Below are 27,242 nucleotides of genomic sequence, written 5' to 3' on the forward strand. Positions count from 1 at the left end.
GTGTTCTATGGCTTTCATTACAACAGATAATTGGGTCTTTTGTGAGTATTAACGGCACGTTTATCACAGTTAGGGAAGTTTCCACGCTCGCAAAGAGAAGAAGAGAAGCTAAGTGAAGTGAGTGAGGGTGAAGTTAGCCGGGAGAAGGCCCAACTCAGCCTTAGAGGCTTGATTGCGTTATTGCAGGAACATAAGGAAGGAAGGCACAGGATAGAGCACACGCCTTACTTAAGTCTAACTCCTCATCGCATGATAAACATCCACGAGAACCACCTACTTCACGATGTTTCAGCCCCTAGCCTGAATAATAATAATAATAATAATAATAATAATAATAATAATAATAATAATAGGCATGATGGTCTGAGATTTTGCAATGTGTAACCACGCAAACTACTTGGAAAACTTGGTTTCCCCGATCCCTCCATAATCGCAAAAGATATTTATGCTTACTGCAGGAATAAACCAAACCATGGTAACAGTTATATTGTGCGTCTTTTTGGAACTACTAACAGTTTTGAAAAGTACCAGAGAGCAGAAATGTTGCCCTGAAAGATTTTTTAAATTCTTTATGTACCAGCAAACCTACTTACACACTTAAGCGCTCTTTGCCTTACTTCGATCTCGCAATCTCGAACATAGGAGTGAAATGCCCAACTAACTGCGTAACCACATCGAAATTGGGTTGCCTTCAAACAGCACCAGAACCACCGAGACACGAAAGCGAGTCCGCAAGATATCGTGAAGGGGACGATCTCCGCTAGCCACACTATCATGTGGTTTTCAATAGCTTGCCGGCATTTACTCTGAAGTCCTGAATCTGAATACTGTTCACAGAACATGTCAAAGTGGGATAGCTTAGTCCTAAACTTGAATTCGAACAATTCGGAAAATTCTTCAAGTCAGTTAATGTATGATTCGCAAGTTTATGGTGAAGTTGCACGCAACAATCAACTGTAAACACATACCATTGTGAAGAGAAATAAAGTTAATTGGTGTCTGAATTTCGAATTTTTTCAAACAAACAATAACACCCGTTGCTTGGAAAAAATACATGTTGTAGGAAACATATTTTTGGCAATTTATATAACTGAAAACCGAAAATGCGCAAGATTGTAGGTTTCCGAACTTCTCCCGTGCCATTTTTCAAAATTTAAAATAATTTACATGATTTTTATGCCTCTTGGTGTTTCATTTTTAGCTCTTTACAATGAAACGCTGCAAATCACATATCCTCTAAGCATAGATCAATCATACTGACAAAATAATGCTAACACCTCGTTTCGTCATAATCACCTGATGTTACATCATCTGACATGGCCTTCGTGATGCTCTTAACGCTACGAACTGACAACAGAGGGAGCGCTTCTTCAAATCAGCCACTAACACTGTTCAAAAAATGTATGCGGTATAGTTTATTAAATTTATACGTTTTGACAAAAACGTCCGGTTCGATGAATCAAATAAAAATGACCCAAGGAGGAAAATGTTTTCATCCACATTTTCTGAAGTTTTACGAATAAACATGTCACGTTGTCTTTCTTTGGAATCCACTGAGCCAAGGCTTTCGAATGACATAAAATTTTTAAAATTGGTCCGGTAGAACTCTAGAAATAAACACTGACATAGGAAGCTTTACACTTTTATACACATATATTAATTATAATGATGATAACTCTCTTCTTCGTACCCAGGTGTAAAATACATAACCTTCATCGCGATGTGGATGATCAATAATTGTTATCTCCAATCTGCTTCATGACTGGTAGTAGGCTGTACCGTATTATAGAGGCTGAATGTAATCTGGAATTTCTTTTCTCTGAAATAATACCATTCAGATGTTAAGAGCATGTTCTACCAGATGTCACAGTCATATCACGTTGTGTGAATGTTCAGAGGCTAATGAGGAGATGCCGTGGTCGGGGCGGCGATGTCGAGTTGTTTCCGGCCTTCAGCCAGACAATCGGAAGCTACTCTTTGTGGCAGGGCGGCCGCCCTCTGCCAACAAGCGCGTAGGTTGTGAAGATAACCTCAACCTCGCGCAAACACGACACAATATTTGTATATGGCATCGATTTGGAAATGAACAGCATTATTTCTAATTTGTCCTAAATATTTCAGATACGGTGACATGATTCAATGACTGGAGGATACAGAATGGCTATGTCGAAAATTTGATCGTAATCACATATTGGTTGTGTAAGGCGATTTTTCTTCCTCAGTTCATATTATGTATTACTGAATGTTCGTGAACATATGTTTCTTTATATCTCGATTCACTAGAGGCAAGGGATCTCAGCTTTGAAGCACGAGGTGACGATAACGGAGCCCCCAGGTAAGTCGAACAATGCTTCCACCTATTTGAATCATTTTCTCGCTTTGATTCTCACTCGACCTCTCTTGGTCGACTCTTCTCTTCCGACCCGATGGTATTAAGTTTAGGAGGCACGCGGAGTCTTTCTCTTGAAAATCTTTCATAGCTTTCTCATTCTTCCTCCAATGCGTTCATTATTAAAGGAGACGAAACGATTTCTCCAGTGATTATTGTAAACAAGAGCTGATAATCCCTTGTCTTAAAATAATGACCGAAACTTTGATATCTTTCATGACCTATCTTTTTTTTTTTATTAAACGCTTTTATTCTTCGAAGCATCAGCCCTCTCCCTTCTATTTACCTACGAATTCTTAATATGGGATGGTTTTCTGGTAGTACTTTCCCTAAAAATAACAATTACCACCACCACCACCACCACCACCACCACCACCACCACCACAGTTAGGTGTGTGTGAATATGTATGAAATGCTATAAGAGTTGACCTAACTCAAACATAGCAAAAATATCACCCAAACACTTTAGAGAGGTATAAATGAAATAAGAATCAGATGAATTAATTTCTTTCGACAATGTAAGTACATTATTCCCTACCTGTCTGCCAGGTCAACAGCCCAGAGGCTGGCTGGATCCTCAAACACCACCAATAAAGGTTATGCGGTTATAGGGAAAGCGAAAAATATGGCGGCGTCAAAATGAGACGTTCTAGGCAAGATGAGGACTGAGGTAGTTTGCTATTGCTTTCCATACTAGGCCAAAAAGTGCTACTGCAGCATGACTGAACCTTTGAGCAACCCCTTTCATAACAATCGGATGCACTAGCCGTGTTAAAGTGCATAAGTACTGCATCCATCGAGAAATGGCAAGACTAACTGTAATTGGTAGGAGATAGCGTTTCAAGAGAGAGTTTAACGTTTCCAAACAAAATGTTAAAGATTTTACTTGTTTATTTAGTCTACGTACAATTGCAAACTTCACGCTTATACCTGCTTTCCTTTAGTAGAAGATAGGTCGGGCCGGGATAGCATGAGTAGTTGAGACATAAGACGCCGAGATTTTAGCGAAGATAAAATGGACTGAGCCGCGATCGAACCCACCAACCTGAGCTCAGAAGGCCAACGCTCTACCTAGCTACTCAGCCCGGCCAGTAGGAATTTAGTAAGCTTGGAGTTTAACATAACAGTTGCTATTTTAATGATAAGCTTCGGGAACTACACTTTTCCCTCTGTGAGTGGTGGCGGTAGAATAACATCCACGGGACTAAAAGGGGGACCAGGGACTTATAACTTTCGAGCGTGGGTTGGCGACCAGATGAGTGACAAGCTCTTCACTTTCCTCTTTCCTATCCGACCTCTCTTGGGTAACTCTTGTTGTCTTCCTACCCCGACAGTGTAAGATTTACGATTCCTAGGGAATGTTAAATTTTCACGCTCATCGTGGCACTTCTCTTTATTTTACCGATGCCTTCATTCTTCGAAGGTACGCCCCTCTTTCGTTTTCCCCTCTTGATTAGTGCTAATAGAGGATGGTTGCCTAGTTGTATTTCCTTTTAAAATTATTTCACCACCACTACCACCACTACCACCACCACCACCACCACCACCACCATCTACAGTTTTTTATGGAATCTGATCAAAGGGACCGTATCATTTCACTTACAAAATCTCATGATTAGCCTAGAAGTACAAAATGAAAAATATGAATAATTTCATTTTTTCGCTTTTTACAGAAGATTTGTACAAGAAGCCATTCACATAACTTTGACTCTCATTATGAATAAAATTTAACGATGATGCTGGACTACCACCAACTTGTCCTCAATTCATAGAACAAGGTCTCTGCAATTCTTGTTCTGGACTTATGTCTAGCTGAGTTGAGGATTATCTGTAATAACATTTCAGATATTACTGATGGGTCGTTTATTTTTTCTTCGAACCTGAATTATAGCCTGTCACTTCCAAGTATACGCGACAAAGCTTCAAGGCTTGTTCTATATCACAGCTTGATACATGTCGTGTACACACTACATTTCAGAGTTGCAATTTCACAGCTTCGAAGAGTGATTGAGGAACGCTGGAACGAATAAACTTAAGGTGTTGCAATCAGCTTACATTTTTAGTTTCTCATTACTGAGTGCTATTGTTTCTGTGTGACTTAGCGAGTAAAGTATTTCTCTAACGTTACAGATTATGTGAATAACATGTAGGGAGTTTAAGGAGTTTTTTCTGTTAGTTTTAACGCTGCACCGAAACGGATAGGTCTTATTACAACGATGGGATAGGACAGAAGAGAAAGTAACCGTAGCATTTATTAAGATGCACCGCTAATATTTTCCTGATGTGAAAATGGGAAACCACAAAAAACCGTCTTCATGGATACTGACAGTGGGGTTCGAACTCACCATGTCCCGAAAGCAAGCTCAGAGCTACGTGACCCAAACCGTGCCGCCAATTCGCTTGGAGGTTAAGGAATGACGGTGCTAATCATTTCTAAGGTAATATTTAATGCGTTTCTTCATAAAAATAACTCCTACGTTTTTCTATTAGAAAATCAAAATGAAATCTTCTGAAATTAATTTAGGTGGGTAGTTGACGTATCAAAATATGTTTGCCATACTAACTTACTTTTTCTACTAATTGCTTTTGATCTTCTAAGCAAGTAATATTCTTTTAATTCTAATGTAACTGGTTTTACGTCCCCATAACTACTTATGATTTTCGGAGACGCCAAAGGGCCGGAATTTTGTTCCTCGGGATTTATTTCTCTTGCTGATAAACCTACAGACACGAGGTTGACGTATTTAGACACCGAGGTGTTGGAATTTTATTTCACAGGAGTTCTTTCGCGTGCCAGTAAATCTACCGATACGAGACTGACGTATTTGAGAACCAGCAAATACCACCGGACTGAGCCAAGATCGAACCTGCCAAGTTGGGCTCAGAATGCCAGCGCTCTGCCGTCTGAGCTACTCAGACCGGCTAGTATTCTTTGATTTTGTCACAAATACCCAAGGTTTCTCTATTTTGTCCAACTCCTTGGCTGAATGGTCAGCGTTAAGGGCTTCGGTTCAGAGGGTCCTGGGTTCGATTACCGGCCGAATCGGGGATTTTAATCGCCTTTGATTGATTCTTCTGACCCGGGGACTGGGTGTTTGTGTTTGTCCCAACACTTTCCTATTCATACTCGGTCAACCCACTACACTGCCAACCACCACAGAAATATGCAATAGTGATTACATCCCTCCATATAGGGTTGGCGTCAGGAAAGGCATCCGGCCATAAAATAGGGCTAAATCCACATGTGCGACACAGTACGCACCCGCAGCCCTACAGGTATGGGAAAAGCTGTAGAAAAAGAAGAAGACTCAAGGTTTCTTTCTCAGTACGTACTCTTACTCTCCTAGGAATGTAATAAGAAAGAAAAACTTTGATGCAATAGAACTTCAACCATTCACAGGTGTTAGCCTTAATTTTATACTTTATTAAGATTCTAAATACTTCTATTGATTTCCAACACGCTTCATTCTCTTCGAATTCTACAGAAAACGGAAAGAAATATAAATTATTACACAATCCATATTTTTTCAAAAGGATGTTATTTGCCTCCTCACTTTGTGGCAATGCAGATGGTTTTCGTTTTTTCATACATCATGTCAGCTAAATTATCAATTCTGTATAATAATATATTTTAATACCGTAAACAACGCTCCGTCTCGGTGTTAATGACTCGTCCCCCTTGGGATCAATCCACAGCCTGTTTTCAGTCATTCGACCGGGTCAGGAATGGAATGAATGAAGCCCCCATCTAACGGCGAGGATAGGAATTGTTCCAGCTGCTGAATCTTCGGCTCAGTATTTTCGTTCGTTCCTTTGCATTTTCAGCGGTACATAGTCTGAGCTGCGCCTTCCAAATTTAAAAAAAATCAATCTTTTTTTTTTGCTAGGGGCTTTACGTCGCACCGACACATATAGGTCTTATGGCGACGATGGGATAGGAAAGGCCTAGGAGTTGGAAGGAAGCGGCCGTGGTCTTAATTAAGGTACAGCCCCAGCATTTGCCTGGTGTGAAAATGGGAAACCACGGAAAACCCTCTTCAGAGCTGCCGATAGTGGGATTCGAACCTACTATCTCCCGGATGCAAGCTCACAGCCGCGCGCCTCTACGCGCACGGCCAACTCGCCCGGTAAAAAAAAAAAATCAATCAAGGTTTTTCATTAGCACACACGCGCGTAAAAAAGGAACTCACCTCACGAAGGCATATCCCTTGTCCTTGAAGACGCGGATCTCCTGGATGCTGCCGAAAGGTGAGAAGGTCTTCTGCATCAATTCCTCCGTGAGTCCATTGGTTAGCCCCCCACAATACACAGTGCAGTTAGTTGGGCTTGACTGGTTATACACCTCGTCAAACGTGAGCGGTTTTGCATTTACTGGAACAGAAAAATACAGAAAAATGGATAAGATAAATGCGGCACATCTGAATGAGAGCTTAATATTATACTAAATTTGTGTATTAATATATAACAATATATTTCAGAGCATATTTGACTTTACAAATATTTATAAATTATTTAAAAGAACGAAATCTGGAACATGGAAAGCCACTTAACCATCTTTAGGGCTATCGACACTGGTATTCGAACCCAACATCTTCCATATAAAAGCTGATTGTTACATGACACGTAGCTTGAAGCCAATTCGGCCAGTAAATAGACTACATTGTTTAATGTATAGTTTCATGCAACATTAAAAAATGTACGGTAGAAAGTGTAAGTTGGTGAGGCCTGCTGCACAACTCTGGGCCTCCATGGGCGAATTTGTTTATGAGACCCTGAAAAAGACCCTTGGTATCGTGGCATAGGCTATGGAACTCGATTGGACGAAGATGTGGATAGGACGCAGGCAAACAACTTTCCAGTTAGCTACGTCGTACTAGTTCCAAAGAAATAAGTCTGTGGAAACTATGAAGTATGCAACGTTGCCACATCCCAAGACATTGGAAATTTATAAAAATCAAAACCTTACTTGCGTGAGTTTGAAACCTCCGTACCATCCATCAAGCCCCGTCCGACCGCGTCCCTGCCAAGTGAGCTATTGTGAAGCTTGCCATGCAGCGGGCAGTTCTCAGCCTATACAATACCTGTTGTTGGTCTATGTGTGCATTTCCCGTTGTAACGCACGTGTTATTCGTATCTTTTCACGTTTTACCTGTTGATTCGAGGTAACCGTTATTAATTATTATTAATTAATAGTGGTGATCACGATTCCTGCCATCTTCAAGTCCGTTACCACACATATCATTATATTAGCACGGATTAGCGAGAGGGCCCGATGTTTTTCAGAATTGTAGTAAATGTGGCAGGTTGTGTAAAACGAGATCGCAGGTGGCGGACGGGCCACTATAAAAGCCAATTCACACACATTTCTGCCGTAAATGTTCAACTACATCACAAATGCTTAACCATTACTTCTAACTTGTACACTTGGTGGCCAATCGCAAATTTGATTACGTTGAAAGGGAAACGTGTGATTTAAAAGACGAGACGCAACTTGGATATCTCATTATGCGGGCTGGTACGCAAATCGGATGTCCCTTATCAGAGCGAGGAAGGAACTGGGTTATTTTTTCTTATTTGTTCCGCAATTAGCATACACGGTCTCGCTTGGCTATCCTGTATCACTGAACAGTGGATGAAAATACGGCAGCAATAAATATTTACGTTTGTATTTAACTCTTCAAGCGTTCCAGAGAGGTTACAGTATCCTCCCACGTGATATTCCTTTTATGAGCTTTAATAGGACATGTATACTGTAACTTACGAGTTTTGTCGCAAGTCGCAGGTAGAAACGGGACTTCCCTTTTTATATACCCTGGGAGAAACGTTAGCTCGCCTGGAACATGACCTACTAAGCAGGGAGATTTTCTTACAACGCTGATGCATTTCTCCCATTAGTGTGCAAGCAGAGTTCTAACGCGCAAATAGCACGAACTTTGCAGGCCAAAACGTGCGAGAAAACGGAGCAAGTATTCCTAAAGCCCACCTGCTAGTGCTCCTTTCAAGGCAGAAGGAGGAGGGTTTAGAACTACTCAGATCATTAACTTACAATATTTCTCCTGCTAAGTCTCAAAGTTCATTTTTGATGTTTTTAGATTCCTTACGTTTACTGTATCTCCACCTACTCTTATAATTCTTATTCTGAGAATTTATTTTCCGCAGCATATCCTGGTTTATGCTACCTAGCTATGCGTTGTTGTTCACATCTTGTGAAGTACTAACATCTATGATCCCACGATATTCTAAACTCGGCTGATAATTATTCATTTCTCAAAAGCTTAATCAGACTTTCAGAGAGATGTTTTAGGCTCCTAGGAGTGAAATTCACTGATTGTTCAGTATCGATTTAAAGTTATGAAATAATGTTCAGAAATAAATTACAAAGAAATCGAGCATGAAAATTACTTAGATCTACAAACATTCCTACCTTTATAAATAAACTAGCTGATGTACCCGTGCTTCGCTACGGAATTCTACATTGTATACAGAATTCTAGGTTAAGTAGTGTGCACGTTGTGAGCAAGATTGTATTAAATTGCGAAGCTCTTTAACGTTACCCTAGAAACGCGACGGGGAAGTCACCAAACGTATACCGACGGCTTACTTCTAAAACCTCGTATCTCACAATTATTTTCCTTGGTCACGCCTCCCAGCCACATATTGTTTATCAGTCCATCAGAACAATTTTCATTGTGTTCACTTTTCTGTGCTAATGTGTAAAGGAAAATGAACCTTAAATGCATTATACTGTAGGAGTGCGTAAATTCGTGATGAAAACAACATCCCTACTATACAGTATGGTAAGGTCCATTTTCCTTTACACATCAGCATAGGAAATTGATCACAATGAAAATTGTTCTGATGGACTGCATATCCATATGGGGCCGGGAGGCGTGGCCAGCCTTAAGGAAAATAATGCGTAGGAAGTGCATCGGGACATACGAGGTTTCAGAAGTAAGCCGACGATATTCTCATATGATGACTGGGTTAGGGAATTTTCATTGTAATGGTAGGCAGGCGAATCAGGTTGGGAAGTTTTCATTATACAGTAATGGCAGACACTCACTCTCCACCTGCCTTTTTACATTCTCAGGAAGTCTGTCTTAGGGGTTTTCCCAACTGAAATGAACAGAGGTCATTACAGTAATGTCAGTAGGAATGGCGTGATTAAAAGCAATGCTTTCATATGAAATACTCGATTAAATTAAAAAACACGCATTTTCCCACTTTTAACGAACAGTACTATGCTGCTGATCTAACAGTCCAAATTTCCAGAACTGAAATGACCAAGACGCAGACAGCCGTGATCCGTTAACAGTCTTCGTCTTTTTTTGGGGGGGGATCGAATAGTGGAGAGTCGCAGGGCAAAAACAATGCCCTATTACTAATCTGTTTCCTACGAGTCCCGATGAGTCGAAAAATCTCGATATTGCACTGGCGGCGGAAAAATCTATTTGACTTGGAGGCAAATTTTTTCTCCAAGCCAGAGGAGAAAACCCCTATTCACTGCTAATTTGGAATAAAATGAATGTAGAATTTGATAAATGTGAAGAGGAAGAAGCTTTTCTTAAGAAATGGCTCTTTTCAGGGTTGAATTTTCAATTATTTAGTGAATTGTGGTGCTATAATTTGGAATAGGCCTATGCTGATGCTTGTTGTTTAAAGGGGCCTAACATTAAAGGTCATCGGCCCCTAAGGAATAGGCCTAAATTGTAATTCTAGACCAGATCATGCTACTACTACTACTACTACTACTACTACTACTACTACCACCACCAGTTGGGATTTAGAAAGGGTAGAACCACAACCCAAACTATTGAGAGGGTGATTCAAATACAGGCAGAAAGCAGTGAGAAATGGGTTGCCTTGATAACGCTAGATGTCAAAAATGCTTTTAACACTGCTTCTTGGAGCATTATTTTGAGAGGACTTCGTAGGATGAACATTTCTCGGTATCTACAAAAAATAATCGTTAAGTACTTCAAAGGACGAAGAATACGACTTCATGATTTAGAAGACCTTGAAATGAGTGCTGGCGTTCCACAGGGATCTGTCCTAGGACCCACCTTGTGGAACATTCTATATGATGGCGTCTTACGCCTGCAGCTGACAAAAGGGACAACATCTACTGGTTATGCAGATGACCTTGAAATAGTGGTAATAGCAGTGAATGTAGAAGAACTGACCTTCCGATTAAATGAATCACTGAGACGAGTTAACCTTTGGATGGTAAATAATAAATTGAGATTGGCTCCACATAAGACTGAGGCTGTAAATTTTGAAAGGTTCCAGGAACTGGAAAAAATTACCGTTTCTTATTAAATTATACAGTGATTATCCCAAGGAAAGTCTGTACGATACCTTGGGGTTCTTATTGACAGGAATTGCACATTTGGTGCACATGTGAAGGCAGTAACCCAAAAGGCGGAGAAGAAGGCATCGGCATTAGCCAGACTTATGCCTAACATGGGGGGACCAAGAACAGTTAAGAGACAGATTATGTGCTCTGCAGTATATTCCATTTTACTTTATGCTGCACTTATCTGGCACAATGCACTCAGGAGGAAGATTCACCTAAGAGCTATGGAAAGAGTACAGAGGAAGATGTTGCTCAGAGTTACCTGTGCATATCGAACTGTTTCGACAGCAGCTTTACAAGTTGTAGCTGCCAGTATTCCCATTGACCTCCTCGTTGTAGAGAGTAAACTTTGGCATGAAAGGGGTGCGACTATATCTGCTGAAGAAAAGAAAGCCTTGAGGAACGAACTCTTACTAGACTGGCAACACCGATGGGATGGCACAACCGATGTTGGCCGATGGACAAAAAAGCTAATACCCGACGTAGGAGACTGGCTTAAATATAGACATCGGCAGGTAGATTACTATCTGTCGCAGATCCTGACAGGACATGGAAGATTCGGCGTATACGCCATGAAGTTGGGAAAGACGCAGGGAAATGGTTGTCGGTACTGTTCTGAAAGGGATACAGTAGAACACACTTTCTTCTACTGTGTTCGATGGGAAGAAGAACGAAGGAAAGCCTGCCAACGACTTGGCCGACGACTCACGCCAGAGAATCTGGTTCAGATTATGTTGGAGAGCCTGTTTGCAGGAACACAGTAAAGGCTATGGCGACAAGCATTATGGGGATGAAGGAGAAAGAAGAGAAAGAAGAACTTAACAATATACATCACTCCATTCTGATGTCATGCCGACAAGCAGTTCCAGAATGGGCTGAGTGAAGAGGGCAGGGATTATTAGTTGGTGGAAATCCAACTCCCACACAGAGTGGTGTCTTTAAAAGATTTTCTCCTGCCATAACAAAAAAAAACTACTTCACTTTTATTTTTGCATTAATGCTAATCTTGATTTGATTTCTTCCTTCTGGTATAAGCCAACGGCCGTAGCCGTGTTGAAACACAGGATCCCTTGAGATCTCCGAAGTTAAGCAACATTGGGCGTGGTCAGGAGTTGGATGGGTTGCCACGCGCTGTTGGTGGGTGTAAGGTAATGGAGGAGCGGAAAGGAACTGGCCACCCTACCGCACGTAAACTCCGGCTCAGGAACACCTCTGCGGAGGTTCGGACCTGCCTTCGGGCAGAATAACCCTTACCTTACCTTCTGGTATAAAAGAAAGCAAAGTACCTATGGGGTTAATAATCAAACTAAAAATACACTGACCGGTGCATAAAGCCTTTAATACTTTTCCGGGTCATAGTTGGTCTTTACCACAGTAAGAAACATCTACAGGACAAATTTAAACATCCCTGTATTCCTTAAAAATGCGTAGTAATGAAGGTATATTAAACAACTATGCAGAAAATTTAACTGTCTCATTACGTCTACTGACGTAAATACATAAATAATCTGTTTAGAATCAATTCATTTCCATACTACAATAAACCGTAACACTTAAATCAAATAAGTACATAAATAAACAAATATATGTATATTACAATAACGTTTATAATAACGATTTATATAGTTTTTAATACGTCTTCATAAATCTTGCGGGCGTACAGCGATGTTAGAATAAATAACCCGCGAGAACCATCAACATTAACAATTAACAAGTCGACTGGTAGTAAACACGAAAGTGAGACTTGCGATGCCCAAATTCTACTTAAGACTTACTAACTTTACTGCATTTATATAATTATTTACTCCAAATATGACCATTTTTGGTAGGAAATAAAACTAAAGTGACTAAACTTACGCTAAGAAAAATGTGTCCATTATCTCCTGAATTTTTGCTCAAATTTCTGTGGCTCAGAATCTGTAATATATTCGAAATGATGAAATGTTATTGACTGCCATGTACTGTTCATAATGATGAACACGTGATATCTATTCGGGACGAAATCCGGTAGGACAATGAACAATTTGAAACTAAAACCTGAATATTTTGTTTACAAACATGAATAGGTTTTATGAATTATTTAATACAGGCTTTGAAAAATGTCTTTAAGAATTTTGTATTTCAGAAAATCCCGATTTCTTGGTTTAATGGTGAGCTTACGTGGCCTTCGATTCATAGGAACCCGGGTTCGATTTCCGGCCGGGTTTCTACCTGCAGCTCGGGGTCTGGGTCATTGTGATCACTTGATACACGTCTTGGCCAACACACAACATATCTCACCACTGACCACCACAAACGCGCAATAGAGAATACCTCCCTCCACTTAGGGCTGGCGTCAGGAAGGGCATCCTGCCGTAACCCAGCGGTTAATCAACGAAAGTACTGATCCCAGATAAATAGGAGAAATGTCATGAAAGTACAAGGATCTCTGAAGTATATAAGAAACATGATCCACATGAAATAAAAACAAATACGCCAAAAACTGAATATAAGCATTAAATAATAAAATTTAATACTTATCATTCAGACTGAGGTCTTTGTACGATGCTAATAACATTTTAGAATGATTACTGTGTCTAGTGGAAATAACTGAACGATGGTGCAAAATTCATAAAGAACATTGAAACAAACAATCCATATATCTCATTAAAATTAACATTTCTATTTATGTTTTCAGTAAGTATGACTATATTCATTGAGAAATATTTAAAGGAATCTCAGTTTTTATAGGTTAAATTCAATTATTTTACTTTTCAAACGTTTGATGTCATAATAATTCTTTTTTTTTAATTTGCTACTTTGCTTTACGTCGCACCGACAAAGATAGGTCTTATGGTGACGATGGAACAGGAAAGGCCTAGGAATGGGAAGGAAGCGGCCGTGACCTTTGTGAAAATGGGAAACACGGAAAACCATCTTCACGGCTGCCGACAGTGGGATTCAAACCCACTATCTCCCGGATGCAAGCTCACAGCTGCGCGCTCCTAACCGCACGGCCAACTCGCCGGGTATAATAATTCTTAATAGGTTGCAAACCTCGCATATGCTGTTCAAATATGTCAAGTTCATTTATATTTCGAAAGGGGGGATTGAACCTCACTATCCCCTCTGGGTGACTCTCTCTCTCTCTCTCTCTCAACATATCTCGCTTTGCAGCAATATAAGAAAGAAAACAATGGAAAAACAGATATAATTTTTCTCTAAACTGAAATAAAATTCAGAAGTCGATTCAATTCTACATTACTTGTGCGTAAAATTATTAATTAATACGACTTAACAAACGAAGCATTTAAACCGATTAATTCTGACTCTGCGACATCGTGATTTGAGACGAGGCGTGATACACTCAAATAGTTGTTTCAACATGTGCTCACAACTAATTTTTAACCGATAGTTCACTGTATTTAGGTTCCCAATTGCAAGGCTTGGCAGACAAACAGCAAACGAGAATGGAAGCGAAGAACAAATGCACTTAGTTAAAACTAGGAGTTTTAAGAGGGAGCAAACGATGGCATCCCCATCGCCCTATTCCTTCTCGACCACCAACACCACCACCACCACTCTGCCTCAACTCCCCAAACTCCACCTCATACCACCGTCACTAAGTTGGAAATTGCTGGAGCAGGCTAATTTCAAAGTTTTGGACAGTATGACCCAATAATAGCGGGTTTCATTTCTCACGACATAGAGGGAGAATAAGAAATGTGGAAGGGACGAAAAGGAGAGAAGAAAGAAATGAGAGGGAAGAAATAATTGTAAGAAATTTATATAAAGCCTCTTGGTAATATCTAACGTCACTTCCGGTTGAGAATTACATTTTATGACTTTTGTGAACAATTCTCAAAGTTTTGATATTGATATCTCTACTTAGTAACGAGGTCTAGATGATCCTTGGGATGGTACTAATGCGATGTCTCCCAAGGAGAGGTGAGTTTGGTTGCAATAATTACCCTCCTCCCCTTATCTTTGTTTAGTCACGCAGAACCCGCCGAGTCAACGAATTATAGTGGACAGTGAGGTAATCAAAGGAGATACATTTACAGATTACAGTACGCTTATAGGAATATATACGAAATATACTTCAATGTTGTTCTTTGCTTATATGCCATGTGCTAAATTTACAGGATCTGTACTTGACAAGGACTGGAGATGATCCCGAAGCGTTCTTTGACATTCTCCTTATTATTGTAACTAATTATAACATTTATAAAACTATAACATACCTGTAAAAATGCACATTACTAAAGAAAGAATGACAAGTTCGTTCTACAAGAACATCGTCAGATTCTATCAAATAACTTTATATTATGCGCAATATGTACACTATTGTTTACGTTGTATAAACTTGTCAATGAATGTGAATTGGTGGTGATATGAATACGTGAGATTAATTATGATTGTAGTAGTCCTCCACGACAATATTAGTAATTTTTATAAAGTTTTCTGTACTGATCTAAGCTGCTGATCATGCGTTACTTATAGCGACTGCGTTTGGACTGAAGCCAGTTCCCTTCCTCAGGTTGTGGTTGTTTGTAGGGGTTGAGGGGAATTCCGTAGACAATAACTCTGTTCGTGGAGAGGGGAGAGGAATCGAGGGCCAGGGAAATGTTGTGGACGTAAATTCTGTTCAGGGCAGAAGGGAAGGTAGAGTGCTGCTTCGTCATCTTACAAAGTATTAGGGAGTAAATGCAAGCTAATGATTTAGAATTAAAGAGTAAGACATTATTTTTAGTGATAACCAATAACATATTATAACGTCTCGAGTGGCGAGTTCGCTGCGTGAATTCAGCGAATTTACTACCGGTACCGATAAGAATACCCAAATCCACATTCCAGACTTTTAGCATCACAACAGCCTCCTGTGTAAAACATTAAGTGCTACTACAAAATGTGTGAAACATTGTTCTAAAAATTAATTTAGTATCGCGAAGAGGGAGTTTTTAACAAAATATGTGTGATCGTTGAGTTTTCCCTAGTACGCCTCTTCAGTAAAACATAGGCCATCTATGATAGCTAATAGTGGAGCTGTTTAGGATCTAACCAGCCTTCGGACTGAGGACTGACCTTACATATATTACATACATAAATGTCTATGAGAATAAAAGTTAGTTAAATGAGCAGTACGAAGCTGTATAATAGATCACAGAAACACGTCTGATCGTATTGCTGTAAAAGAGAGAAGTGCCGGCTTCTTCAATATGCATTAGGACTGTGTATTACTTCTACAGATGGAATTTATAATTTTTATTGAAGTTTCTTTGACTGTGATGATGTTTTATATAGCGTACTATTTGATATTACATGAAGATAGCAATGCCCTAGGCTAAGACCAGGTTTTGTTCGGGATATCCCTTCTATTTCTCAGCCTTGTAAATAGCCGGTGCTATTCGCAAACATCATAGTGATAAGAGTATGTAAATGCGGATCCAATAACCGTAAGTATCTCGGCTGATTAACGCTAGCTATAAGCTTAAAATGTTTAAAGAGAATCTCTCATTGGTCTTGCCCAGACTCACGCACGTGCCTACTTCGAACACCACGCCTTATTCTAGAACCCTAGAGCTGACGTCGCCACGGTTACGGTCGGTCATTTCTTCATCCAATTCCTAGGGCTGTGGCATTGTGGTGCCAATATCTCGAAAACGGTTGGTTTTAGGGTTTTAAAACGTGGTTACCGAATTTTGTTCCTCGCGTCGTGACGCTTAAAATGAGCCTTGTCTCGTCCTTGAAAGATAAACTCGACATTTCGTATCTAATAAGTCTAATAACCTATGCTAATGTGCCAAAGGGCCTGAGTCTATGGAATGGAGAAAACTGTCCACATTTCTTATACACAGTGTTACCCGCAGGGCCCTAAAACGTTAAGTGTTCAAAATTTAGTTCAGACTGGTGACGCGGTATAGGTGTGTATAAGGGACAGACAGACAGACAGACAGACATTCTGCTTTCTATGCTTTATATGTATAGATTGCCTCTCGTAATAAAATGTCAGCTCCATAAATAAATAAATAAATAAATAAATAAATAAATAAATAAATAAATAAATAAATAAATAAATAAATAAATAAATAAATAAATAAATAAATAAATAAATACATAAGTGTGCTGAGCTGAGCTGTTGGTCTAGAACAATGGTTCTCAAACTGTGGTAAGCGTACCCCTAGGCGTAAGCCTGAGACTTTTAGAGGGGTACACGAGCAGCCTTCACGGAAAAAACTAAGAAAAAACGAAATTTGGAAATAAATAAGAAAAAGTTAAATGGTATTTTTTAAATCTTTAGAAGTTGCTTTACGTCGCACCGACACAGATAGGTCTAATGGCGTCAATGGGAGAGAAAAGGGCTAGGAGTGAGAAGAGGCGGCCGTGGCCTCAATTACGGTACCGCTCCAGCATTTTCTTGGTGTGAAAATTGAAAACCATCTTCAGGGCGGCCGCCAGTGGAGTTCGAACAAACTATCTCCCGAATGCAAGCTCACAACTGCGCATCCCTAACCGCACGGCCAATTTGCTAGGTTTTTTAATATGTACCTTATATGTTGTACGGAGCCACGCTTCGCTTGAAAGTTTCACCTGGACTACGACACATCAGAAAACTGTGTTAGGCATTGCAGGTGCACCCATATCATTGAAATTGTGATGGTTCGCAATGTCTGAATTCCAGAATTAAGATAGAAAATTTTGCGTCCTTATTTATTAAACTAATATTGAGGCTATAATCTACCGTTTTGTGAAACTTTCATACAAGTAGGGTATCCTGTGTTACTTTATCATCACTGCTACTTGATACAGACACAATCTCTTAAATTTCTTGTGATAAGTTATAAAAAATTAGTTAATTTCACAAGCTCGTCTTTTTTACGATTTGTATTTAAAAATGGTTTATAATCAATTAAAATGCCTTAATAATTAGCCAGGTACTCGTACTGTTTAAACCTATCATTTAGGAATTTTTCGTGGGGGTACATTGAACTTTTAGCCATGAGTGAGGGGTGCAATCTCTTAATAGTTTAAGAATCTCTGGTCTAGAAGACCCGGGAAGTAAAGCTATCAAATCTCTATTTTACGCAGCGTTCAGGTTATTTCTAAATTTTGATTGAGATTAGTCGTATTTCCCTGTCCCATAATTCAATTAATAAAATTACCTCTCCTCCAAATACCTCACTTAGAATGAAATTCCACAAGACATGCCTTAACTCCATAAACATTCTCGGGTGAACAGCTATTTCAACAGACAAGTCCGAGTAAGAAAGAAATACAAGGGAACACAAAATAACGGACAGCAACATTTGTTGTGCTTGCTAAAGGACACGAGAGAATTGTTTCGAGAACGCTTGGGTGGGTAACAAACGAAATACAAGTATATTCATCTCCATGACGGATTAGAAAGTATAATGGACTTAATTCGAATGAGCAGAACAATGGAAGAGTAAGCCCTTTACATCCAGTGCTCTTCCTGCTGAAGGTAATTCTACATCAAGTGTTATAAGAGAGCCGTTGTAAAAATTGGGATACATATAAAGCGCCTTCAAAACGTATTTACCTATTCATTACTCTCAGTGAGCATTTTCAGTTACGTAGTAGTCAATAGTTTGTGGACTGACCACATAGCGTCACTATGGTGACGAAATGGTGACAGGTTAGCTCTTCGCTTGTCGCAGCAAGAGGCAACTACGTACATACGTACCAACGAGCTAGAAAGAGGACTATAGAGTGGCTAACATGGCTGCTACAGCGCTCTGGGTGGTGCCAAGACGAAATAGCGACTCCATAGTTTAAGCGCCTTTCTTCCGCTTACGATGCGTTACTTTTAATAGATTAGATCGAATAAATTATGCTCACTACGTGTGTAGCAAGCTAATGCATAAATTGTAGGAAAAACACGACGAATGTAATCATATTTCAAATAAGATTTTTTTTTTTACTAAAGTACACAGTTATGGGCGATTATCAGAATTACGTTGCCTGTGTAGCACAATCCAGCACGTGTAGGGTAGGCCTACTTTTATTTTCTTGTAGGAACTGACCAGATAGCCAGACATGATAAACTGCATCCTGCCTGGCTGAGTGACTCAGACGGTAGAGCGCTGGATTTCTGAGCTAAGTTGGCATATTTGGTATTTGAAGGTGCTCAGATACGTCACCCTTCTATCAGTAGATTTACTAGCACGTAAGGGAACTCCGGCGGGACATATGTCCGCCACTTCAACGTCTCCGAAGACCGTACTAAGTAGTTGGTAGGACGAAAAACTAATAACACTATTTATTATTACATCGTATCCTACAGAGCACATTTCCCCAGCATTTTGAAAAAGAAGTAATGTGAACAAATACTTATTTTTCGTAAATTATTATTAGTTTTACGTCCTACTAACTACTTTTTCTGATAAGCCGAGTTGCCTGAATGTAGTCCCGCAGGAGTTCTTTTGCGTGCCAGTAAATCTACTGACACGAGGTTGAGGGATTTGAGCACCGTCAGATACCATCGTATTGAGCTAGGCTCGAACCTGCCAAGTTGCTTTGTGTCCGGCTCCTTGGCTGAATGATCAGCGTGCTGGCCTTTGGTTCAGAGGGTCCCGGATTCGACCGAGTTGAGGATTTTTACCGGGTAGTTGACAGTTAATTCCTCTGGATCGGCGACTGGAAAACCTTCTTCATCTACACACAACAGAACATACTACGAACCACCACAGAAACACGTAATAGTAAATACATCACTCCACCTAGGGTTGGCGTCGTCGTCCGGAAGGGTATCCGATCGTAGGATTAGGCTAAATCCATACAAATGCCAAATCCAGGTAACTGGCAAAAACCAGTTATTATTATTATTATTATTATTATTATTATTATTATTATTATTATTATTATTATTATTAAAGTTATAGCAGCCTCCGTGGCTCAGACGGCAGCGCGTCGGCCTCTCACCGCTGGATACCGTGGTTCAAATCCCGGTCACACCATGTGAGATTTGTGCTGGACAAAGCGGAGGCGGGACAGGTTTTTCTCCGGGTACTCCGGTTTTCCCTGTCATCTTTCATTCCAGCAACACTCTCCATTCTCATTTCATAGCATCCATCAGTCATTAGTAAATCACTTTGGGAGTGGCGACCCCATCGCACTAACAGCCTACATCTGGTTCATTCATTACATTCCTGACCCGGTCAATGACTGGAAAACAGGTTGTAGGTTTTCATATTCATTAAAGTTGTATGAATTATTTCTCGATGTTGTTATATTACTTTGTTCAAGGTTTTCTGTTCTATATTTTCATTCCCTGTATGTAGGTCTAAATTTGTTTAATGGCAATGTACTATTGTGATATGTTTTGTAATTAGGGCTACCGTACTGGAAATGCACTAATTTTCTTTCTTTATACAATATGTAAGACGGAGCTCGATAGCTGCAGTCGCTTAAGTGCGGCCAGTATCCAGTATTCGGGTGATAGTGGGTTAGAACTCCACTATCGGCAGCCCTGAAGATGGTTTCCTGTGGTTTCCCATTTTCACACCAGGCAAATGCTGCGGCTGTACCTTAATTACGGCCACGGCCGATTCCTTCCTATTCGTAGCCCTTTCCTGCCCCATCATCGCCATAAGACTTATCTGTGTCGATGCGTCGTAAAGCCAATAGCAAAAAAAATGTAAGTATGTAGTCTGTACCTTGTATTTTTAATGTCCTTTTAAACAGGCATTATGCATCTTTGAGTGCTTCTCTAATAAAGAAAACTGTGAAACTGTATTTATTCCCGCAGCTTCTGTACTTGCTTCATCACACGCCCACTCGATTTGATCGCTTACAATATGGTGGACGTGGCTATCAAGTAGATTCAAATATGGCGGTTCAATAGCCACTCTATAGTCCTCTTTCTAGCTCGTTGATACGTACATAAATAGTTTGTGGACTGACCACATAGCGTCACTATGGTGACGAAATGGTGACAGGTTAGCTCTTCGCTTGTCGCAGCAAGAGGCAACTACGTACAGTGTAAGCAGACCTAGCGTCTCTGTGCAAAGGTAATTCAATGCGACCGGTGCAACTCGAGTATGTCGCAGCTCGAGCAAAAGCAAACTCATGTTCTGCCAAAAACGATCCGCAACTGAAGCGACAATCGGCCGCCCGGAAACGTTCCGTATCGTCATGACGGAAGAAAGCACAACAAAACAGGTCAAAAGACAAGATGATGCTTGGACTGTTTTCTAACACGTAGGCAGTCTGCACATGGAATTCATCCCACAGGGAGCAACTGTAAACAAGAACAGTTACACGATTATATCTTAAGCCTCCTGTGCTGTGGCGCAGGAAAAACTGGTTGTTGCTAACACGACAACGTCCTGGTACACCGCTTTCTGTTTGTTCCAGAGGAACTTAGCCAAATCTGCATAACGGCCAACGGCTGTTATTTTGAGGAACGATGTGGAGCTGTGCAAGCCGTGTTGGGTGGCCACTCACTCAACGCCAGTCCACGAACTTATTGACTGTGGTAGTACTCGATATAATGATACCAGGCAGACCAGAGAATATTATTGTAGAGGGAGTCATCGTTATATCGAGGATTTAGCTGTAATTCATTCTCATTTCGACAGGAGTATAGGTAAACATCCTACAATTGAACTACATTAATTACCTCAAGACACAGAACATTTAATTCGACAAATACGAGATTTGCAGGTAATAAGCACAAAGAATCCACCAAATTAAAACCATACCGTTCAAATTTTAATTTTGGAAAAAGTAAAGTTGAAATCGGAAAATATCACATTAATTTCTGAAACAGTAATTATAAATTCGGGAAAAGTGAGTCTATTTCAGAAAAAGTAAATTCAATTTCGTAAAAATATGTTTTAGAAATGAGTACAAAACAAAACATTCTATATGAAACATACTTCAGAATCCAACGCCTTAAAGCTTTCAGTTGCTGAGTTAAGAGTGTAATGAACATTTTATTGTAGCCATTTTATACAAAAGCTAATTGCATATTGTATGTGCTTGTGGAAATAAATAAGGTGAAATAATTATTCAGTTCTGAAGTAAGTATGGAAAACAGGGCACAAATAAACCGCATAAGAAGAGGCAGATACAATAGAGTGTCAGACGAATACTGTAATCGTATCATGAGAGAAGCAGAAAATGGGAGAGGGTGGAATTTCATGGCTGTAGCTAACGGAATTAATGATAAAACTGCATATGACTGGTTAAGGAAAGGTAGTTCCCCCGAAAGGAACGCCGTTCTGTTTTGTCAGGAGAAGATATAGGCTGCACGATTGGATGGATTAAAGAAAACTGTCAATTTACATTAAATAGCATCTGTGACCGTCTTAGACAGAAAAAGGATATCATCGTTTCGCAGCAGATCGTGCCCACATCCATGACTGACTGTCAATAACTTACAAGAAATTCCGCAATCTTCCCGACGGATGAGAATAAAATAAAATCCGAAGATCTTAACGTAGAAAAAGTGCTCGGATTTGTCGGTGAACTGAAACATACTTCAATTTCTACTTCCGGAGAAGCGCGTGACGTTCCCGACGTGGAGAGGAGATATGGTTGAGGCACCAAAGAGTAAGGGACCAGACCTCCATATTGTGGGCTGCATCTTTTCGACAACTCTGGAATTCTGGTAGAGGAAACGTGGCGCATAGACAGGATGATTTCCTGTGTTTCCAAGATACTGTCTACGAGTGGTAGCAAACAACGGTCACAACATGCCAGACATTGTTACATTTCTAGATAATGCCCCAGCCCATTCTCGTTGTGAAGAACTTATGCAAGAAGAACAGGTTTTGGGATTTAGATATGTCGTTTAGCTCCTCAGAGCTGCGTGTTAAATCCAATCGGACATATCTGGAGTGCTATGAAGAGAGATATTACGAGACATCATGAGAATTGTAACGCGATGATGGGCCGTGACCCAGAGGGTGTACTAGTCCAAAAAGAATTCAGACTTCGTTTCTTGGAGAGTACTACTGACGCTGCATTGTAGATTGTCACCGCTCAGATATGTCTCCACTCAGTCAATCACGTGCACAGGTATTTCGCTGGAACTATGAGTCTACGCGACATGCTTACTGACTGTACACGAGTAATACCTCGTGTCCCACAATGTTCTTCCGATCTATTGAAAAAAAAAATGAAAACCTACAACCTGTTTTCCAGTCATTGACCGGGTCAGAGATGGAATGAATGAAGCAGATATAGGCTATTAGTACGATGGGGTCGCCACTCCCAAAGTGATTTATTAATGACTGATAGATGCTATGAAATGAGAATGGAGAGTGTTGCTGGAATGAAAGATGACAGGGAAAACCGGAGTACCCGGAGAAAAACCTGTCCCGCCTCCGCTTTGTCCAGCACAAATCTCACATGGAGTGACCGGGATTTGAACCACGGTATCCAGCGGTGATAGGCCGACGCGCTGCCGTCTGAGCCACGGAGACTTCCTTCCGATCTATTATCTTCCTTAAAACTGGTCACGTCTCCCAGCCACACAAGGATATGCAGTCCATCAGAACAATGTTGGTTGTGTTCGTTTTCTTGTGGTGATGTATAAAGGAAAATGAACCTTAAAGGCATTATACTGCGGGAGTGCGTAAATACTTCATTAAAATATAGGCCTACATTCCTACCGTACGGTACAATAAGGTTCAGTTTCCTTTACACGTGCGCATAGAAAAATGAACGAAACGAACATTGTTCTGATGGACTGCATATCCATGTGTGGCTGTGAGGCGTGACCAGTCGTAAGGAAATAATGGATAGAAAGAGCATTGTGAGATATAAGGTATCGACCGCGCACCGTCGTCATTTGCTTGCTTGCTTATTATGCTTGTTGTTTTAAGGGGCCTAACATCTAGGCCATCGGCCCCGTAGTTATTTGAAACGGAGAACTACGATCTTTATTTGAACAGAAGAGCATATATTTTCTTTATACTGTAACAGACCGTGAATAAAATACTACTAATTTCCTTATCCTGCATAATCTACAGAGAACATTATTTTATTTGTAACTGTTAATTTTATAATTATAAATATACGAGTATTATTGTTTACATACGATTTTAAAATAACGTGTATAATATCACTTTTTCTGAAAATGAAATTAAGTTTCGCGATTCCGAAATCAAAGTTGAAAAGGTGAGGAATAGCTTACCTCCCGTTCAATTGGCAACTTTGTGTTGTACACTGTTATTTACTAACTCATTTTTGTTTTGGTTTTATCAAACGTATTTTTCGCATTAGCAAATAACTTCATTATTCAGAGCATTTGTTGTTAGCACTGCTTAACACTATTGCAAACATCGGAAAAGACACTATGTTTCATATTTTTTTCAGACAGGAAAACACACAAAGATCTTGTTGCACCTGAAAGTTACCGAAGCACAACTAAAACTCTAAATAAAATTCGTGAGTGCTTTACAAGTCTGAATAACTCCTGCGGAAATAACGAATGTTCATGTAGATTTCTGCTCTTTAAATGATGGCGTCACGTTTTTCTGAGACTTCCATGGTTCGTATTATCAATGTACCGGCAGGGAAACACGCCTGCGGGTCCTGAAAAAGTAATCATAATAGAGAGATTTACCGTTAACAGAGTATTATTAAATCGAGACGAATATTCTATTGAATTAATGGAAATAAAACCGGGACCAAAATATTTTATCGTCATAGAGGTGATTATCGTTGTGTCGGTAATCGTTGTAAGGAGATTTCACTGTATGTAGGCTACTGCTGCTCGACTTGAACCAACAGTGTAGCCATGATAAAACTTCGGAACCTGCGAGATCACTATTTTTGTCGTTTTGAATAAGTTGCGTGATCTCCTCTTACTGCAAGCCAGTTCAAAGGAATAAATATTATATCTCTCTTATTCAGATAACTATTTTACTATAGTATTGATTGTCTTTCCGCAATTGTTTTAAAAAGCCAATAAAAAGTGGAATATTACTCCTTCAGTAGGTTTCCTGATATAGATGCATATTATATCGAAAATTTGAAATGCAAGAAGCCATGATCAAAGTAACACGTTATGAATACTCATACAATGAACTACTTAACATTTCTAACGAAGTACTACACCCTCGACAGTCATATTTGCTAGGAAAATACTACTAACGTAAGGAATGAACCTTTCTCTACACATTTCTGGAATTAAAAGCCATTTATATTAGTTGGTTTAGGAAATGGAAAGGTTACAATAGGATCACTTGAAGATGGGATTATTTTAACAATAACTGTGTAAAAGTTGGAAACTTTATTCTATAGGGAGTTTATTAACCAATCGAATGCAAACTTTAGCATAAAATGTTAAATTATTATTAAAAATTAATATGCTTTAGGATTCCGACTCCCTACCCTTAACTGAGGACGATTTGTTGGTCCCCAACATCCAAGTTTGTATTGCGTCGCACCGACTGAATCAGGTGTAATAGCGATGGTATAGGGCAGGACTAGGATTGCGGAGGAAGCGAACCAGGATTTCATTAAAGTACAGACCCCAGCATTTGCCTGATATGAAAATGGGAAACCACGGAAGGCCATCTTCAAGGCTGCCGACAGTAGGGTTCGAATCCACCATCTCCCAAATGCAAGCACACAGCTAAGTGAACAAACCGCGTAGCCAAACAACTCAGTACGTCCAAGATTTGATAAGGTACTTGGCTATTATTAGTTCTAAATAGCCGGGCTGAGTGGCTCAGACGGTTAAGGCGCTGGCCTTCTAACCCCAACTTGGCAGGTTCGATCCTGGCTCAGTCCGGTGGTATTTGAAGGTGCTCAAATACGACAGCCCCATGTCGGTAGATTTACTGGCACGTAAAAGAACTCCTGCGGGACTAAATTCCGGCACCTCGGCATCTCCGAAGACCTTAAAAAGTAGTTAGTGGGACGTAAACCAAATAACAATATTTATTATTATTAGTTCTAAATAATTTTCTTTCCAATATTCCACATATACCGGGTGGTACAGCTCCCCCTATTATTTCCCAAACATATGCAACCAGCTAGGAATTAAATGCCTCTTAATCCTATCTTGTGCAACATCTTACAAAAATTTTATGTTCAATTAGTTATATATATACTTCTCCGCACAATGCAAAAACGGTACAAGAGGCAGTAAGTGAGGCCCATCTGAAAAACACTGTACTATTTTATGCAGAGTGGAGTCCAAAACTCCAGTCATTTTTACGAAATGTTACTGTACTGTGCAAACCATAACCGCTTTTTTTAGCTTTCGGTGGAGAATTGCGCACCTGATTGGTTCAGGAGGCCATTTTCTTTTGATAGAATAGGGTGGTCATGGTATCAGAGAAACATGATAGGTTACGACCAATTATTAATATAGACATGTCAATTCACCACCATTTTATACAGTCTCATCACATCGAAATTGATAGAAACGCATTTTTCACAGTATTTTATCATCTATGGCACGCAAATGCTTTACAGCAGATATGATAGCTTACGCCATGTAATTACTACCGTTACAGCGTTCAATAAAGTCATACCGCTGGACCATAAGGCTGTAACACATCAGTAACTTTATGAAGCGAGAACTTTCGCTCTCCTCGTGAATACATAGTTGTAAGAGCGAGACGTTCCCACAGGAAGTAGTTGCCCGTAATTAGGCGTGTTAGATAAGCTACAGGGAGCAGTGAGGGTTCGAAACCTTATTGAGTCATCATCATCATCATCATCTGTTTACCCTCTAGGTTCGGCTTTTCCCTCGGACTCAGCGAGAGATCCCACCTCTACCGCCTCAAGGGCAGTGTCCTAGAGATTCAGACTCTTGGTCGGGGATACACCTGGGGAGAATGACTAGTACCTCGCCCAGGCGGCCTCACCTGCTATGCTGAATAGGGGCCTTGTGGAGGGATGGGAAGATTGGAAGGGATAGGCAGGGAAGAGGGAAGGAAGCGGCCGTGGCCTTAAGTTAGGTACCATCCCGGCATTCGCCTAGAGGAGAAGTGGGAAACCACGGAAAACCACTTCCAGGATGGCTGAGGTGGGAATCGACCCCACCTCTACTCAGTTGACCTCCCGAGGCTGAGTGGACCCCGTTCCAGCCCTTGTACCACTTTTCAAATTTCGTGGCAGAGCCGGGAATCGAACCCGGACCTCCGAGGGTGGCAGCTAATCACGCTAACCACAACACCACAGAGGCGGACATTGAGTCATGCCTTTTTAAATTTACAGTTCGTACTCTTCTACGCATCCTTTACGAAGACGTGACTTTTTTGAAGTCTCAGATATTCTTCTAATGAAGCTATAACAAACAGACATAATAATTATCGCCATGTAAGCACCGACTACGGACACATTCATTGTGAATACAACCTGAAACATAATGCTGGACTCATTTAACCAAGTATTAGGTACATACTCGTAGGGAACGGTTGAAACTATCTAGGATTAAGAGAGACATGATTCTTTAGCACGCTGTGGTGTTTGCAGCAAGGTAAACCTATTTGCACATTTGAGTTCAGAACTTGTAACATACAAGTGATA

The 27,242-nt window shown here is 40.2% G+C and overlaps 1 protein-coding gene across 4 annotated transcripts in view; it reads right to left on the minus strand.

Annotated features, from left to right (window-relative positions):
- LOC136857088 (cytotoxic granule associated RNA binding protein TIA1) overlaps window positions 1-27,242 on the minus strand; it is a 963,365-nt gene that overhangs the window by 149,863 nt on the left and 786,260 nt on the right. For all 4 annotated transcript variants that reach the window (XM_067135475.2, XM_067135474.2, XM_067135473.2 and 1 more), the window contains exon 5: window positions 6,580-6,760. In XM_067135475.2, the coding sequence (XP_066991576.1) occupies window positions 6,580-6,760 (181 nt within the window). The remainder of the gene's footprint in view (window positions 1-6,579; window positions 6,761-27,242) is intronic.

Source organism: Anabrus simplex, chromosome 1, assembly GCF_040414725.1.
Source record: "Anabrus simplex isolate iqAnaSimp1 chromosome 1, ASM4041472v1, whole genome shotgun sequence".
Taxonomy (NCBI): Eukaryota; Metazoa; Arthropoda; class Insecta; order Orthoptera; family Tettigoniidae; genus Anabrus; species Anabrus simplex.